We start from the raw sequence: 15,790 nt of genomic DNA, 5'->3' as shown, positions 1-15,790 counted from the left end.
CAGAGTGACTGCCAAATAGTACCCCAAAGAGGAACTCTTGTGTCAGATTTTGTATTGAATCCAGAAGGAAATAAACTTTTATGTTTGTTACCTGCCTGTGATGCTCGTCTTGCCACACACAACCACCCTCCTGAGGCCAGTTCTGCTCAGCACCACACTCTGGTGCTGTTGGCCACCAGAAAAACTGGCTGCTTGCATTATTCCTCGCTGTATTGTAAACTGTAAGGTGTGTGTGTGTGGGGGGGAATCCTACAATTGCGTGCAAGCAGACAGGATGAAACAGAGGCAGCCACTGGGGTTGTCTTTTACGACCCCACTGGGCACGGTAATCCAGTCAGGGAAAAAGGGAGGCAGACTATGTTTAGGGCACCTTTTCTAGCCCTTCCCCCTTTTGGGGGTGAGCAGAGTGGATCCTAAAAAGGGCTGCTCGGTCATGGATACAGCTGCTGAGCTGCTCAACTGCCTTGTTCCTTGAATCAGAACGACTGAATCTGTATCCACCGCCCATGTGCCGGTTCATGACTAGGGGCTTCCAGATTTCACAATCCTGCCCCCGTTACCATTTGCCCATCGCCATGGGACTTTTGGGGTTTGGGTTGGGTTTTTGGAAGATGCCTGTGTATAAATTTATTTTGTGTGTAGATCAGTACATGCTGACCAACGCAGTGTCTTCGCAGTAGGGCTCTGTTCCGATGGCATGAAGTAGTCATAACAAATCGGTAGATTCTTATCTCCTGCAGTCTTCATCTGCCTTCACAGGCGTTGTAACATACCGCTTGTTATCATCTGCCTGTTCTGCCGTTGAGGACTTCTTGGATCATTCTTTGTCCAGCTCCTTCCCTTTGACCTTACCGCCTTGGGTGACCCTGCTGGGAGTGCGAGATTCCCTACGGCTTCGCTCACAAGGGTCATAGGAACATGCAAGCCCACTCACCACAAGGTGATGATCGAGTGAGTGGGTATCGAATATGGGACACAGGTGGCACTGTGGTCTAAAGCAACGAGCCTCTTGGGCTTGCTGATCAGGTCGGTGGTTCGAATCTCCGTGATGGAGTGAGCTTCCATTGCTCAGTCCCAGCTCCTGCCAGCCTAGCAGTTTGAAAGCACACCAGTGGAAGTAGATAAATAGGTACCACTGTGGCAGGAAGGTAAACGGCATTTCTGAGAGCTCTGGTTTCCGTCACGGTGTTCAGTTGTGCCAGAAACAGTTTAGTCATGCTGGCCACGACCTGGAAAGCTGTCTGTGGAGAAATGCCAGCTCCCTCAGCCTGAAAGCAAGATGAGCGCTGAAACCCCACAGTCGCCTTTGACTGGACATGACCATCCAAGGGTCCTTTCTTTGTCTAATCCTCTTTCAACAGCCACCTACGCTAGTGGCCAAAATTGTGGAAACCTTTTGGGGAAAGTGTATTTCCGAGGTTTGATGGCTCAGAACATCACTTTCTTTCGGAGCAATACCATAAAATTATATATCAACGGAAAGGTAATTTAATGAAGAATGTAGTGCAATAACTTTTATGGATTATTTATTACAACAGCGGTCATAAAGAAGAAATGTGAAGCACATAGAAAAAAACAATATATACACCATGTCAGTTAATATTTAGTTTGGTAACCTTTAGCTTTAATTATGGCCTTACAACACCTTCTCATGGAGTGAACAAAGTTTTTTAGTTCTGCAGCTGTAATAATGTGAAACCAAGATTGAATTATTGCCTCTATTAATTGGGTTTTATTGCTGGGTTGCTTCTAACAGGTTTCTTCAGTCGGCTCCACAGATTTTCAGTTGGGTTAAAGGTTTGGGCTATGTATATTTGGGCATTTACATTTGTATTAATGATGCAAATTCTGCCCACACCTTTTGCTGTCCTACAGCCCCAGATCATAACACTAACTGGGTCTTTCATGGTAGATGTAATGCAAGTGGGATGTAAATCTCCAATTCTTCTCCTAGCGTATTTCATGCCATCACTACCAAGCAAGGAGATTTTGCTCTCATCACTCCAAATAACACTGTCCCAGAGTTCCGCTGTCCAGTTAACATAGGTTTTATCCCAGTTTAATCTTTTCAACCTTTGTCTGAGAGATAACAATGGCTTTTTCCTTGGAATTCCAGCATTTAGACCATATTCCTCTAGTCTGCGCCGAACAGTCCTTGCACTCAACTTCACATTACACTGCACCGTGTCATCTTGTGTATACCCAGATGATTTTCTTCTGTCACGTAGGCACAGTATCTCAATTCTTCCATCATCACTTGTTGTGCATCTTTCCCTGGCTTTACTAGTCTGATTTTGTAGTGACTGAATCTCCTTATACCTCTTCAAAAATTTAGAAATGCCACCTTTGGTTACGTTTCCACCAATTTTTCTTCTAATTTCTTCATAACTGTACTTCACATAACTTCACACTGGCAAATGTCCTCCTCTCAGCTCCAGTATATAACATCAATAGCTGCATCCTACTGTGACCTGATTGGATCATTGCCAAAACAAGATGACTGATTGGTTCTCTAAACACTTGTGCTCATTGATTACATTTAAATGAAGAAAAGCTACCGCATTATCAACCTAAGCAAGTTGTGCTTCCTTTTTCTGGTTATTTGGCTATAACTTTTGATAGAATACAGATAATTGAACATTACATTCTTCATGAAATGATCTTTCCATTGATATAGAATTTTACGGTATTACTCCAAAAGAAAGTGGTGTTATGAGCCATCAAACCTCAAAAATACATGTTTTCCAAAAGGTTCCCACATTTTTGGCTGCTAGTGTGGGCTGGTGGCCATCCCTGCCTCCTGAGGTCTGATGTAGCCACGGGGCTCTTCTCGCTTACGCCAACCTGACTTCCTTTGCTTCCTTGGGGAGAATGCAAGAAAACGGGTGTCCAACAGGTTTATTGGGATCGACTGGTCAATCCTCTGGAGATTTTGGTAGATCGCTGGCTCCTCCATCCGGCCCCTCCCCGTGTCCTGTAGATTGCTAGAACGGAAGTGATGCTGTCTCCTTAGCGATTGACCCCTGAGCGCCTTTTTTCATTCATTAGACCTGAACCCCCCCCCCCAAAAAGGACGTTCCTCCCTTAAAAAAAGCTCAATAACTTTGACCTGAACCTCCCCCACCCCCACGGGTAGATCACTGCCAGATTTTAATCATGTGAGTAGATCGCGGTCTCTTAGAAGTTGGACGTCCCTGCAAAAAAAGGTCTCCAAACTCTGCCGCAAGTCCTTCAAATATTTATTTCTGAAGGCAGACGCCATCCACAATAGCTCATGGCTGAAGATCCCCAAGATGTGGGGTGGGGGGGATCCGTGAGCCCAACTCCCACCAAACCATATATTCCCCCCACCTCCCCAGCATTCTTAAGGGGAGGGAGCTGCTATGGGTTCTCTGCCTGGTCACCCACACCACAAGGATCCAGAGGAGCAGAGCTGATCTCCGTCAGGTTGCCTCCCTCAGGGAGGGAGGGCCGGCGCCTCTGTGCAGGGACCACTGCTCCCCACCCCCAAGTCCCTGCCAAACTGGGCGCCTCTAGCTACTCGAGAAAGCGGAACTAGGCCACCCCATTCCCTGGCCTCAGGTCGACGGGGGGTTTTCTTCTGGGCTGTTCTCCTCTTTGTCAGTCGAGTCCTCCCCCTTCTTCTCCAGCTCGAAATTCTGAAAGGAGACAAGAGAAGAGAAAGTTGGAACAGCAAGACATCAGAGAAAAAGCCTAGTTCACCTCTTGGGGGGGGGGCCTCCGGCATGGAATCTTTCCTTCCAAGTCCTTCTCAGTTCCAACAGCCACTACAGGCAGCGGCAACTGAGGCTTCCGCTGCACCAGTTTGCATCTGCCTATCTGAGTTTGTCCATAAAGAAGGCTGATCGCTGAAGAATGGATGCTTTTGAATTGTGGTGCTGGAGGAGACTCTTGAGAATGTAAGAAGATCAAACCTCTCCATTCTGAAGGAAATCAGCCCTGAGTGCTCACTGGAAGGACAGATCCTGAAGCTGAGGCTCCAAGACTTTGGTCACCTCATGAGAAGAGAAGACTCCCTGGAGAAGACCCTGATGTTGGGAAAGATGGAGGGCACAAGGAGAAGGGGACGACAGAGGACGAGATGAGTGGACAGTGTTCTCGAAGCTACAAACATGAGTTTGACCAAACTGCGGGAGGCAGTGGAAGACAGGAGTGCCTGACGTGCTCTGGTCCAGGGGGTCACGAAGAGTCAGACACAACTGAACAACTAAACAACAATGTGAGTTTGAGATTGTTTTCACTGTATTTAAATTACTGTTCTTGTATTAATTTTTTTGCAAAGTGCCATTTGAACACAGGGCATACACTATTAAGTACGACTACTACCCGTCCCAGTAAGGAGGCAGCCACTGTTGCCATCACCCTGTTCCTCCTGCCACAGCACCTGGCTTTTCTGTTGGAGAAGAAACAAGGGCCCTGCTGTTCTGGCTATTTTCTATTGCTCGATCCCTGACAGCAGCTGCTCTCACCTGCAGCCAGAAGCGAGAGTAGCAGGGAAGAGCAGGTATGGCCACAGAGGAAAAGGAAAACAACTGGAGCCTGTAGCTGTTGAAAGCGGAAGTGGGGCAGGGGTGGGACTGGCAGCTGGGCCCATGAGCCAAGGCGAGAGGTGGAAAGGGGCTCTTCAGCCGCAGCCAGCTGTAGTGGCTGTCAAAACCAGAGGTCACTACAGGCTCGTGGGGGCTTCAAAGCAGTTCAATTACCGTATTTTTCACTCTATAAGACACACCTTCCCCTCCTAAAAAGGGAAAATGTCTGTGCGTCTTATGGAGCGAATGCAGGCGGGAGGCTCTGCTCAGTGCTTCCTTTAAAGAGCCGCTGCCCTTCTCCCTCCTCGGGGAAAAGCCCCCAAGAGCCGCACACATGCTCCGCGTGCTCTTTAAAGGGAGAGCGGCTCTTGGGGGAGCCTTCCTCCCACTGCCCAGGAGAGGCTGTGCGTGGCTATCCCATAAGCCAGGACAGCAAGCTGGATCGCTGCGCAGCGATCCCGCTTGCTGCCTTGGCTTCTGCCTTAGCCACGTAAAGCCTCTTGAGGGCAGGGGGGGCCTTCATCCTGCTGCCCTGAAGAGGCTTCGCGCGGCTATCCCAGAAGCCAGAACAGCAAGAGGCCATCCCAGAAGCCAGATCCCTCTTGCAGTTCTGGCTTCTGGGATTCAGAATATTTTTTTTCTTGTTTTCCTCCTCCAAAAACTAGGTGCGTCTTATGGTCTGGTGCATCTTATAGAGCGGAAAATACGGTAAAAGGAAGTTCAGTTGCTGTGATCCCTGCATTGCAGGGGTTTACTCTAGATGACCACCCTGGGTCCCTTCCAACTCTGTAAAGTGCTGGGTTCTATGCTCTTCCAAAGGAATGTGGCGCGAGTCTCCAAGGGCTTGGGTGCCTCACAAGGACAGGGTGTGGGAACACACTGGGGAGATTTGCTCTTACTTCCAGTTCCTTCAAGACTTCATCCATAAAGTCTTCTGAATTCTGTTTGTAGGCCACAGCCAGCTTGATGGCATCGTTGAAGACCTGGTGGGAGAAGAAGGGAGACCACTGAAAAGGTAAGAAGGTGGGCTCTGGGTTTCTCCCACCCCTTTTCCCACCGGAGGAAAGCCGATTCCACCACTCATCAGCTCCTCCCCCCAGGAAGACTGCCAGCCCCCGGTCCTGCCTCCCTCCCAGGCGAAAGCTCTCTCTTACCTTCACCACATTGGTGCCATCTGCAGCAGACACAAAATAGAAGGGTAGGTTGAACTTCCGCGGAAAACTGAAGCCTTTCTGAGTCACCTTCATGTCGGCTGGAGGAGCAAAAAAGGAGGATCATTGCTCAAGTAGCCATTGTGGGGAAGGCACACTACCTAGGTACCGCCCGCGTGATCATTTAAAAAAAGCAAGGCATGCAAGTTTAATAAAGCGATCATCTTTCTCCCTGTTATTGCTATTGTTTAAAATACAAAGTCTAGTACAATGATGTTGCAAAACTGCTCCATGAATAGGGGGCAGGAAGGAAGGTGGTTGACGCTAGCCACTCAGTGCTGTGCCCAACCAGCTTCTGCAGAACTACCTTCCTCCACTGGCTTCGACCCAGGAGAGAAAGCAGATTATTTCCTTTACTGCATTCGGAAAAGAACTGGCTTTCTAGTAGCGGAACGGTGGGAGCTGGTCAACTCGGGCAAATGGGGCAGTGCCCTGCCAACCAGTCCGCCCTCAGCCAGCCGCCTGTCAAGGATTCTGAAGTCCAGAGGCCGAGCGCCAAGCTGAAAACCAACATGTTAAATTGGCCTGACACTCCTGTACACTCTTTTTGGCCCCCCCCCATCTTTGATATGAGCGATTTCTCTGTTACCCTCTTTAAGTGTGTGCTGCAGGGGAGCACGGCAGGGCCTTTGCAGTGGTGGCACCCCAGGCGCAATAGCCTCTCTTGCTGCAAGATTGTCACAAGAGCGCCTGGACTAAAATTGTCTATCAAAAACTTCACTCTTGTGGTTTATCACCACAACAGCTACTCACTTTGGGTTTTAGTAAAGCAAACAGTCTAATTTGTCAGCGCCCATGATATTGAGTGTCAGAACAACTTGGCCACAATAAGGAAATTCTGCCCGTGGGAAGAGTATTTTCCACCTTCCCATTTCGACTCTCTGGCTCTCTATCTGCATAACCTAGTGATTTTAAAATACAGATGCGCTTTTGCTCTCGCAACATTGAATGTACTGCCCTCGGCTATACTTGAGGGACGATTCCAACAGATTCCTCACAAAAAACGCTTCTGTCCCTGTGGAGATGGCAGTACCGATTCGGTGGCACATGCCCTCCTGGCTTGCACTCTTTATAAAGGCTTGAGGAATGAGGTTATCACCCCTTTTTTATTGTCCATTCCGGGTCGCTCAGCCACTGCCACAGCATCCTTTCTCTTAGCAGATCAAGAGAAGCAGGCGACAGCAAATGTTGCAAGGTTTTTATCTGGGGCAGTTGGAATAAGATCCACTATTTGACCATTGATTCAAAACCCTAAAATGTATTTTATATAATTGACTTTTTATTTCTTTTCTCTGTATATCGTGTTGTTGTTTAACTGCTCTGGCCGATGGCTGACGCAAATAAAGATTCATTCATTCATTCAATAGCCCTCCCTTAGGAAAGCGTGCCTGGCCACCACACGGTACGCCTTGTGGCAGCAAGCAGGGATTTCTGCTTGTCTTTGCTATGCGGGAAGCGAAGGGATTCTCCGACCACTGAACTCATCCTGCTCCCCAACAGATGCGCTTAATTCACTTGGTTGCTGGAGCTTGTGAGCTCTGCTTTTACAACTACAGGCCAGCACATATCTGGTCTCTCCCTCAGTGATCCTCCAGAGCTTTGAGGAGACCCACCGTCGATTTTGTTGGCAACCACAATGCAAGGGATCTGGGGGCGGAACTCCCGCAGCTCTTTGTACCAACTGCTCAGGTTCTTGTAGGTGACCTTTCTCTGGACGTCAAAGACCTGGCAAGAGAGAGGGGAAGAGCCCATTGCAGACACAGGTGGCACTCTGGCCTGAAATAGTCAAGAATCCAGTCCAAACCCCGGCAACGTAGGAATCACAGCTAAAGAATCCATTAAAGATGGCTATCCAACTTCTGCTTAAAAACCTCCAAGGGAGGAGAGTCCACCACCTTCCTAGGAAGCTCGTTCCACCATTGAATGACTCTTACAGCCAAAAAGTTTTTGGTGTTTCGCAACTTTGACCTGTTGCAGGACCTTAGCCAGACCTTAGCAGAGCATACGCAACATTCCAGAAAGCAATCAGTTGCAGGCAGGATGGGCGAAGCAGTAACAAAATGCTGCTACCAGTAACTTGTTTACTTAGAGGTCTTTATTATTTACAGCAGACTTCAAGTTACTATGTACATGAACAGAACAGATATGGATCTTAACTAGCTCTCTCTTAACAAACGCCAAACGACTCCACACTGACCAACAACCTTTCCAGTCGGTTAGGTCATAAGTCATCATGCCTGTGTGAGACCTCAACCAACAGTAGAGCTGTATCTAAGGTCTCATATCTCCAGGCGGAATTACTCCTCTGCTCAGTACCCTTGGCTTTCGGCCAACTCTTAATTGACTTTGTGTGAAGCTGCACACAGAAGAAAAATCTCAACACCCCCTCACAGCTCACACATAGCAATTAACTTCTGAGCATTTCATCCAACTTTGCAAATCCAAACATTCACATATTTGCTTGTTTTTTACAAACAACCATGGTTTCGTCAAGCTGTCAGCAATGTTTGACGTCCCCAAAAGTTTGATCTAATTATGGAATCACAGAGTTAGAAGGGACCCTGAGGATCATCTTGTCCAATTTCCTGCAATGCAGAAATATACACCTGCCCCATACAGGGATCGAATCGACCTAATGTTTAGTTGGAATCTTCCTTCTTGCAATTTGAAGCCACTGGTTTGGGTCCTCGCCACAGGAGCAGCAGAAGAGACAGTAGGACCCAAACCAGTAACTTGAGGGGCTGGTTGGGGGGCGGGGGTGGCAGAATTGCAGGGTCCAAATGCCTCCAGGGAAAAGCATGCTCTGCGGAAGCTAGCAGGAACGCCAAAGGCCTCCCGTCTTAAATGAGGTCGTACTCTGCAGGATGCAAAGAGTGATCCCCTGCCCCACAGCTGACCAAGACAAACCACAGTGCAACAGACCCACAGCTGGGGCAACAGATGCCCTCTCCCAGCAACTGAGCTCTTGGGAGCTCCTTATTTACTCTATTTGTATTTCACTCTTCCCTCCCAAAGGAGCCCACGTTGGCAAACTGATTTTACTAAAGTATGGTTTCATGTTTTTATATTCTTGTAATCCACTGTGACATATTTATATGAAACAGCGGTATATAAATATTTTATATAAATAAAATAAAAACACCAGTGATAAACACGTAAAAATATATGAAAACACTTTAAAACAATCACAGTCTCCCATCCAATGGTTTTGGGATTGCCATCAAACACATGGGTAAACGGGAATGTTTAAAAATTCTTCCCATGTGTCAATATTACAGGAGGCAACCTCACCAGGGAGCCGTGGTTCCCAACACGGGGCACACGCCACACAGAGGGGCAATTAAATTTTTAAGGGGGACAATTCGAGAACGAGCCATTAACAGTGAATGGCCTTTTAGGCTTCCTCCACGTGAATATGAGTTTGCTTTTTGAATAACAAGAATTATACGTCATTGGGGGGGGGGGCAGAATTTTAGAGATGCTTAAGGGACGCAGGTGGCGCTGTGGGCTAAACCACAGAGCCTAGGACTTGCCAATCAGAAGGTCAGCGGTTCAAATCCCCGCGACGGGGTGAGCTCCCGTTGCTCAGTCCCTGCTCCTGCCAACCTGGAAGTTTGAAAGCACATCAAAGTGCAAGTAGATAAATAGGTACCGCTCCGGCGGGAAAGTAAACAGCATTTCCGTGCGCTGCTCTGGTTCACCAGAAGCAGCTTAGTCATGCTGGTCACATGACACGGAAGCTGTACGCCAGCTCCCTTGGCCAGTAAAGCGAGATGAGCGCCACAACCCCAGAGTCAGTCATGACTGGACCTAATGGTCAGGGGTCCCTTTACCTTTACCTTTTAAGTGGGGCATAGCCAAAAAAAGGTTGGAAACCACTGCTGGGGAGGAAATTGCACCCATGGAAGGCTCTGACACGGAAAGGGCTGATAAGCCCACCTCCAGAGTCAAAGGTTTCTTCAGATACCACTTTCCCGTTTCCGAAACGGGAGTCCGTTCAACTCCTGGAACTGTTTGAAAACTTCCTGCACTTAATTGGAAGCCGCTTCGGACGTTCGGATTCCAAAAAACGTTTGCAAACTGAGACACTCACTTCCGGGTTTGCGGCGCCCGGGAGCAAATTTGTTCGGTACCACTGTACCTTTTTATAACGGCAGCCAAGATTTTTTCCCCTTGGACGTGCAAAATTCTGCACAGGATTTCCTACTGTAGAATCCCGGCTCTGCAGAATACTCACATCCCATAACACGAGTCGCAAGCAGGGGGAAAGATGCAGCTCCGTGGGAGAGCTTGGTGAAGCACACACAGTACAGCCCAAGCCAAAGCCTCACCCGAGCTTCTCAAAGCCACACCAGGCTTCCCTGCTTCCAGCCTGCCACCCCTGGTGCCCCCCCTGCAGCCCCCGCCCAAAAGGCAGCCCACCCACTCACCATGATGCAGGCGTGAGCCTTGTAATAGTAGGAGGCATGCATGCTCTGGAAGCGCTCCTGCCCCGCCGTGTCCCAGAAGTCTGAAAAGCAGGAATGGCCCATGGCTGCATTAACCATAGCGGGGAAGAAAGCTCCACTTCTAGCTTACCCAGGGGTTTAGAAAGTTGATGCAGGGTTTAATCTGCTCCCAGCCTATCTTAACTTCTAAAGTTATTGCTGAGGTTGCTTCGTGATAATTCTATCGCTTTACGTTTCTTGGAAACCGGAAATCCCTCTGAGGTTTTCTGATGATCAAAGTGGTGTGCAAATGAATAAATAAAGGAATAAATCTCTAGATCAGCGGTTCTCAACCTGTGGGTCCCCAGATGTTGTTGGGCTACAACTCCCATCATCCCTGAGCTCTGGCCTTGCCAGCTAGGGGTGATGGGAGTTGTAGTTTAACAACATCTGGGGACCCATAGGCTGAGAAAGGCTGCTCTAGATACAAGCACACTCTGGTCAGAGAATGCTTCTTGAGAGATTAGCAGGTGAAGGAGGATGTAGAAGCTCTTCCTCCATCGCCTAGGGCAACAGGAAAACAGATCCTGTCTGTGATCTGCCTGACTTATATTTTCCTGGCCCCAGCTAGCCCCCCCCCCCCGGTAGCCCACTACTGGGTGGGGTGGGGGTGGGGAAAAGGAGGAGGCAAAGAAAATTTAATATCTTACTGAACTTCTGTATTTACTCCCTGGTGAAGAGCCTGAGTAAACCAAAACTCACTGGGTGTGAAACTTTTTCTCTGACCTGCTTTGCTTTCTGTGCTCCCCCCCCCAAAAAAAAAACTTGCTCAGGGTTTCCTCCTCTTATTATGTATTTCATACAAAATTATGCACTGCTTGATTATAAAACAAACCTCAAAGTGGCTTGCAAAAAACTTATGAACAAGAGAAGTTAAGGATAATTTGAGACTTTTGAAAAATGAAAATAACAATAGGCTAAAAACATATTAAAACTTGCATCAACTTTCTAAATACCTGGGTTTTTAACATCTATATGAAGCCGCTGGGAGAGATCATCTGGGGGTTTGGTCTGGGTGTTCATCGGTATGCAGACGATACCCAGCTCTACCTCTCTTTCAAATCAGAACCAGTGAAGGCAGTGAAGGTCCTGTGTGAGTGCCTGGAGGCAGTTGGAGGATGGATGGCGGCTAACAGATTGAGGTTGAATCCTGACAAGACAGAAGTACTGTTTTGGGGAGATAGGGGGCGGGCAGGTGTGGGGGGCTCCCTGGTCCTCAATGAGGCAACTGTGCCCCTGAAGGACCAGGTGCGCAGCCTGGGAGTCATTTTGGACTCACAGCTGTCCATGGAGGCACAGGTCAAATCTGTGTCCAGGGCAGCTGTTTACCAGCTCCATCTGGTACGCAGGATGAGACCCTCCCTGCCCACAGACTGACTCACCAAAGTGGGGCGTGCTCTGGTTATCTCCCTCTTGGACTACTGCAATGCGCTCTATGTGGGGCTACCTTTGAAGCTGACCCGGAAACTACAACTAATCCAGAATGTGGCAGCTAGACTGGTGACTGGGAGTGGCCGCCAAGACCATATAACACTGGTCCTGAAAGACCTACATTAGCTCCTAGTACGTTTCTGAGCACAATTCAAAGGGTTGGTGCTGACCTTGAAAACACTAAATGGCCTCAGCCCAGTATACCTGAAGGAGCGTCTCCACCCCAATTGTTTTTCCCGGACACCAAGGTCCAGCTCCGAGGGCCTTCTGACAGTTCCCTCCCTGAGAGAAGTGAGATTACAGGGAACCAGGCAGAGGGCCTTCTCAGTGGTGGCACCTGCCCTGTGGAACGCCCTCCCACCAGATGTCAAAGGAATAAACAACTACCTGACATTTAGAAGACATCTGAAGGCAGCCCTGTTCAGGGAAGTTTTTTAATGACTGATGTTTTAACGTATTTTTAATCTTTTGTTGGAAGCCGCCCAGAGTGACTGGGGAAACCCAGCCAGATGGGCAGGGTATAAGTAATAAATTATTATTATATTATTATTATTATGCTAAATACATAATAAATGAGCCACCACAGCTGCTAGAGGACCATGAACATTTGTGTCCCAAGCTTTTTAGACTTGTCTAAACGTGGGTGGCGCTGTGGGTTAAACCACAGAGCCTAGGACTTGCTGATCAGAAGGTCGGCGGTTCAAATCCCTGTGACGGGGTGAGCTCCCGTTGCTCGGTCCTAGCTCCTGCCCACCTAGCAGTTCGGAAGCACGTCGAAGTGCAAGTAGATAAATAGGTACCACTCTGGTGGGAAGGTAAACGGCATTTCCGTGCGCTGCTCTGGTTCGCCAGAAGCGGCTTAGTCATGCTGGCCACATGACCCGGAAGCTGTACGCCAGCTCCCTCAGCCAATAAAGCGAGATGAGCGCTGCAACCCCAGAGTCGGCCACGACTGGACCTAATGGTCAGGGGTCCCTTTACCTTTACCCATGTACAAATCCCAAGGGGCATACTGGTTGCCACATGTCATTTTTTCCCCCAGCTCTCCTACTACCCCACTAAATTTTGCATGAATCCACTAGGTGGTTTCCTGATCTGAAAGGGGCAAGATGCAAGCAACTTCCCCCAGAGCTGGTGCCACTCCGAAAGGGAGTGGAAGAGACCCCAGTTCCCAAGTCCCACGGGTCCCAAAGATGCCCTGCCCAGCAAGGCTCTCACCCACGAGGATCGTCTTGCCATCCACGGTGGCTGTATGCTTGTAGAGTGTCAGGGCAAAGGTGGAGAGCTGTTGAGGCTTGCTGTGGGTGCGGGTGCGAGTCAAGGCGCCTTCCAAGCGATGACACCGCTTTTTTAATCTAACCGCGGGCACACCAGAGTAACTTGATATCAGACGGCCATCATTTCACCATTAAGCAATGGATGCAGCAGTCAGCTGCATTCCAGGACACCTCCCTGCCCTTTTATTGCTTATTTATTTTATTTATCTACCGCTCTACACCAAAAGATTTCAGGGCAGTTCACAGAATAAATACAGGATAAAAGAATATTAATCAGAATATTAATATTAATTGGCTGTAGAATATTAATCAGCCAAAGGCCTGGTTGAAGAAAAATATTATAAGTAAAATGACTATTAGATAAAACAAAATAAAAAAATTTTTTCCTTCCAGTAGCACCTAAAAGACCAACTAAGTTAGTTCTTGTTATGAGCTTTCATGTGCATGCACACTTCTTCAGATACATGTGTATCTGAAGAAGTGTGCATGCACACGAAAGCTCATACCAAGAACTAACTTAGTTGGTCTTTAAGGTGCTACTGGAAGGAAAAAAAAAATTATTTTGTTTTGACTATGGCAGACCAACACGGCTACCTATCTGTAACTGGGACTATTAGATATTTAAACCATTTCCGCTCCCTATCCAAGAAAAGTGTCCCCCCCCAAAACACCTAATACTTCATTAATTAATATAAGAGTTTACATTATACACCTATTGCTCAGGCGAGGGGGTTCTGCATGGTGCATATATGTGTGTGTGGGGGGGGGTGTGTGTATACAGTATGCAAAAACAGATAAGCTGCAGACAGAATTGTAGAAGGGACCCTGGGGGTCATCAAGTCCAACCCTCTACAATGCAGGAATTACGCAGCTCTCCCATATGGGGATCAAGCCTGCAACCTTGGCATTATCAGCATCGCGTTCTAACCCAGGCTTTCCCAAACTTGGGTCTCCAGCTGTTTTGGGACTACAATTCCATTCCCATCCTCCCTGACAACTGGTCCTGCTAGCAAAGGATGATGGGAGTTGTAGTCCATAAACCAGCTGGAGGCCCAAGTATGGAAACTGCTCTAACCATAGAATCATAGAATCATAGAGTTGGAAGAGACCACAAGGGCCATCGAGTCCAATCCCCTGCCAAGCAGGAAACCAGTAAGAGCCGTTGCCGTGAGTGCAAGGGAGTTTTAATCTCAAACAAGCAAAGGAATTAAATGTCGCTGACACCCCACCCCCTTTCTGGGCTGCAGCTTGTGTAAGTTTGCAAGATCTCAAAGGATACAACCCATCGAGAAGGAAGCGTTCCATTAACCTGAAAGAGAAGGAAGCAGAAACCTCGTGAGGAACGGGCCCGTTCAGAAAAATCACAGAGGTGTAAAGATAAAAGGGCTTTTTTGGCCAGACTCTGCATCCTCCATTCTGAGCTGAGTCAGAGAATAAGGACTCTGTGGCTACTTGCCACAATGCCTATGCTCTACCTCTGGGGCCAATGGGAATTGTAGTCCAATACCAGTGCTGGATTTACGTATAAGCTAAACAAGCTATAGCTTAGGGCCCCTCTCTCTTGGGAAGCCCCCAAAAAATTAAAGGGAAAAAACCTAGATGTACACTTCCAAAACAGAAGATGAAAAACCAATAAAATAAAACCTACATGTAGCAAGTGTTTTGTGTTGTGTAGGCTCCTATGAAGCAAGTAATGGGCTCCGCTTGCTAGCCTGCTCCCTAAAATATCACTGGTTTAATATACTTCTTCTTAATTGTACAGTGGTGCCTCGCAAGACGAAAAGAATCCGTTCCGCGAGTCTCTTTGTCTGGCAGTTTTTTCGTCTTGCAAAGCAAGCCCATTGACACCTTAGCGGATTAGCGCTATTAGCGGTTTAGCGGCTTATCAGCTTAGCGGATAAGTGGCTTAGCGGCTTAGAAAAAGGGGGGGGGGAGGAAAAAAAATTGGCAGGAACTCGCAAGACATTTTCGTCTTGCGAAGGAAGCCCATAGGAAATTCGTTTTGCGAAGCACCTCCAAAACGGAAAACCCTTTCGTCTCGTGGGTTTTTCGTCTTGCAAGGCATTCGTCTTGTGGGGCACCACTGTATTTCACTATTAATATACAGTGGTACCTCTGGATACGCACACCTCTAGTTATGTATCCTTCAGGATGCGAATGCAGCAAACCCAGAAGTATTTTTCCGGGTTTCGCCGCATGCGCAGAAGCAGTCCCTCTGGTTGCGGAAACCTCGGGATACAACCAGAGTTCTGGAACGGATCCTGTCTGCAACCAGAAGTACCACTGTACTTCTTCTTAATTGTATTTCAGTTCAACAATTACTTTGATAAAATACATATTTTGTGATGCGCAAATGGCTTTAGATAGCTATTAGGTCCATAAATGACCACATAGCATATATTCCACACACAAAAAACAGCGACAATTTGTTGTTGGCAAAGGACAGCCGGACACAGAAAGGGCCCCATTACCTTCAGGAGCTGAGGGCCTCATCCAACCTAAATCCGGCCCTCTCCAAAACACACAGAGGGTGCCATATATCTATGCTGCCGGTCCAAAAGAAAACAGGTTTTAGTAGCGCTGGACCTCCGTAACGGCAATGGAAACGTCAGTGACGGAAGCAAAGCGCAGAACCTCTGGGTGGGAATAGTCAGATAAGCCAGACATCCTTTGGGACTTTTTCTTGGCCACTCACTTGGACTTCCCCACTGCGCTGTCCCCAAGGCAGATAATCTTCACGTTCTCATCAGCGTCGTATTTCTCCTGATCCAGCTCCAGACTGGCGTCTCCATCGGCCATCTCCTCGGCCATCAGGCTTTGGCAGGATCAGCACG

At 48.0% G+C, this 15,790-nt stretch overlaps 1 protein-coding gene across 1 annotated transcript; it reads right to left on the bottom strand.

Annotated features, from left to right (window-relative positions):
* Positions 1-3,223: 3,223 nt before the first annotated feature.
* On the bottom strand, positions 3,224-15,790 carry RABL2B (RAB, member of RAS oncogene family like 2B). The gene is made up of 8 exons (XM_079993106.1): positions 15,652-15,790; positions 14,236-14,265; positions 12,898-12,977; positions 10,192-10,271; positions 7,375-7,486; positions 5,705-5,802; positions 5,450-5,533; positions 3,224-3,659 (listed from the first exon to the last, which is right to left on the bottom strand). Exons 1-8 carry the CDS (start codon positions 15,765-15,767, stop codon positions 3,579-3,581), a joined length of 681 nt encoding a protein of 226 aa, XP_079849232.1. The 5' UTR covers positions 15,768-15,790; the 3' UTR covers positions 3,224-3,578.

Source organism: Podarcis cretensis, assembly GCF_951804945.1.
Source record: "Podarcis cretensis genome assembly, chromosome: 10".
NCBI lineage: Eukaryota > Metazoa > Chordata > Lepidosauria > Squamata > Lacertidae > Podarcis > Podarcis cretensis.
This window is presented reverse-complemented; position numbering and strand designations above follow the sequence as displayed.

What these genes read in the sequence shown, in the direction of transcription:
- RABL2B (XM_079993106.1), bottom strand. Translation starts at nt 15,767, where the DNA reads ATGGCCGAGGAGATGGCCGATGGAGACGCCAGTCTGGAGCTGGATCAG. An exon ending in AGCGCAGTGGGGAAGTCCAA is followed by an intron (nt 14,266 to 15,651) that starts GTGAGTGGCCAA and finishes CTTCTCTTTCAG; the next exon opens with GTTAATGGAACGCTTCCTTC. An exon ending in GGTTGCCAACAAAATCGACG is followed by an intron (nt 5,803 to 7,374) that starts GTGGGTCTCCTC and finishes TTGCTCCTCCAG; the next exon opens with CCGACATGAAGGTGACTCAG.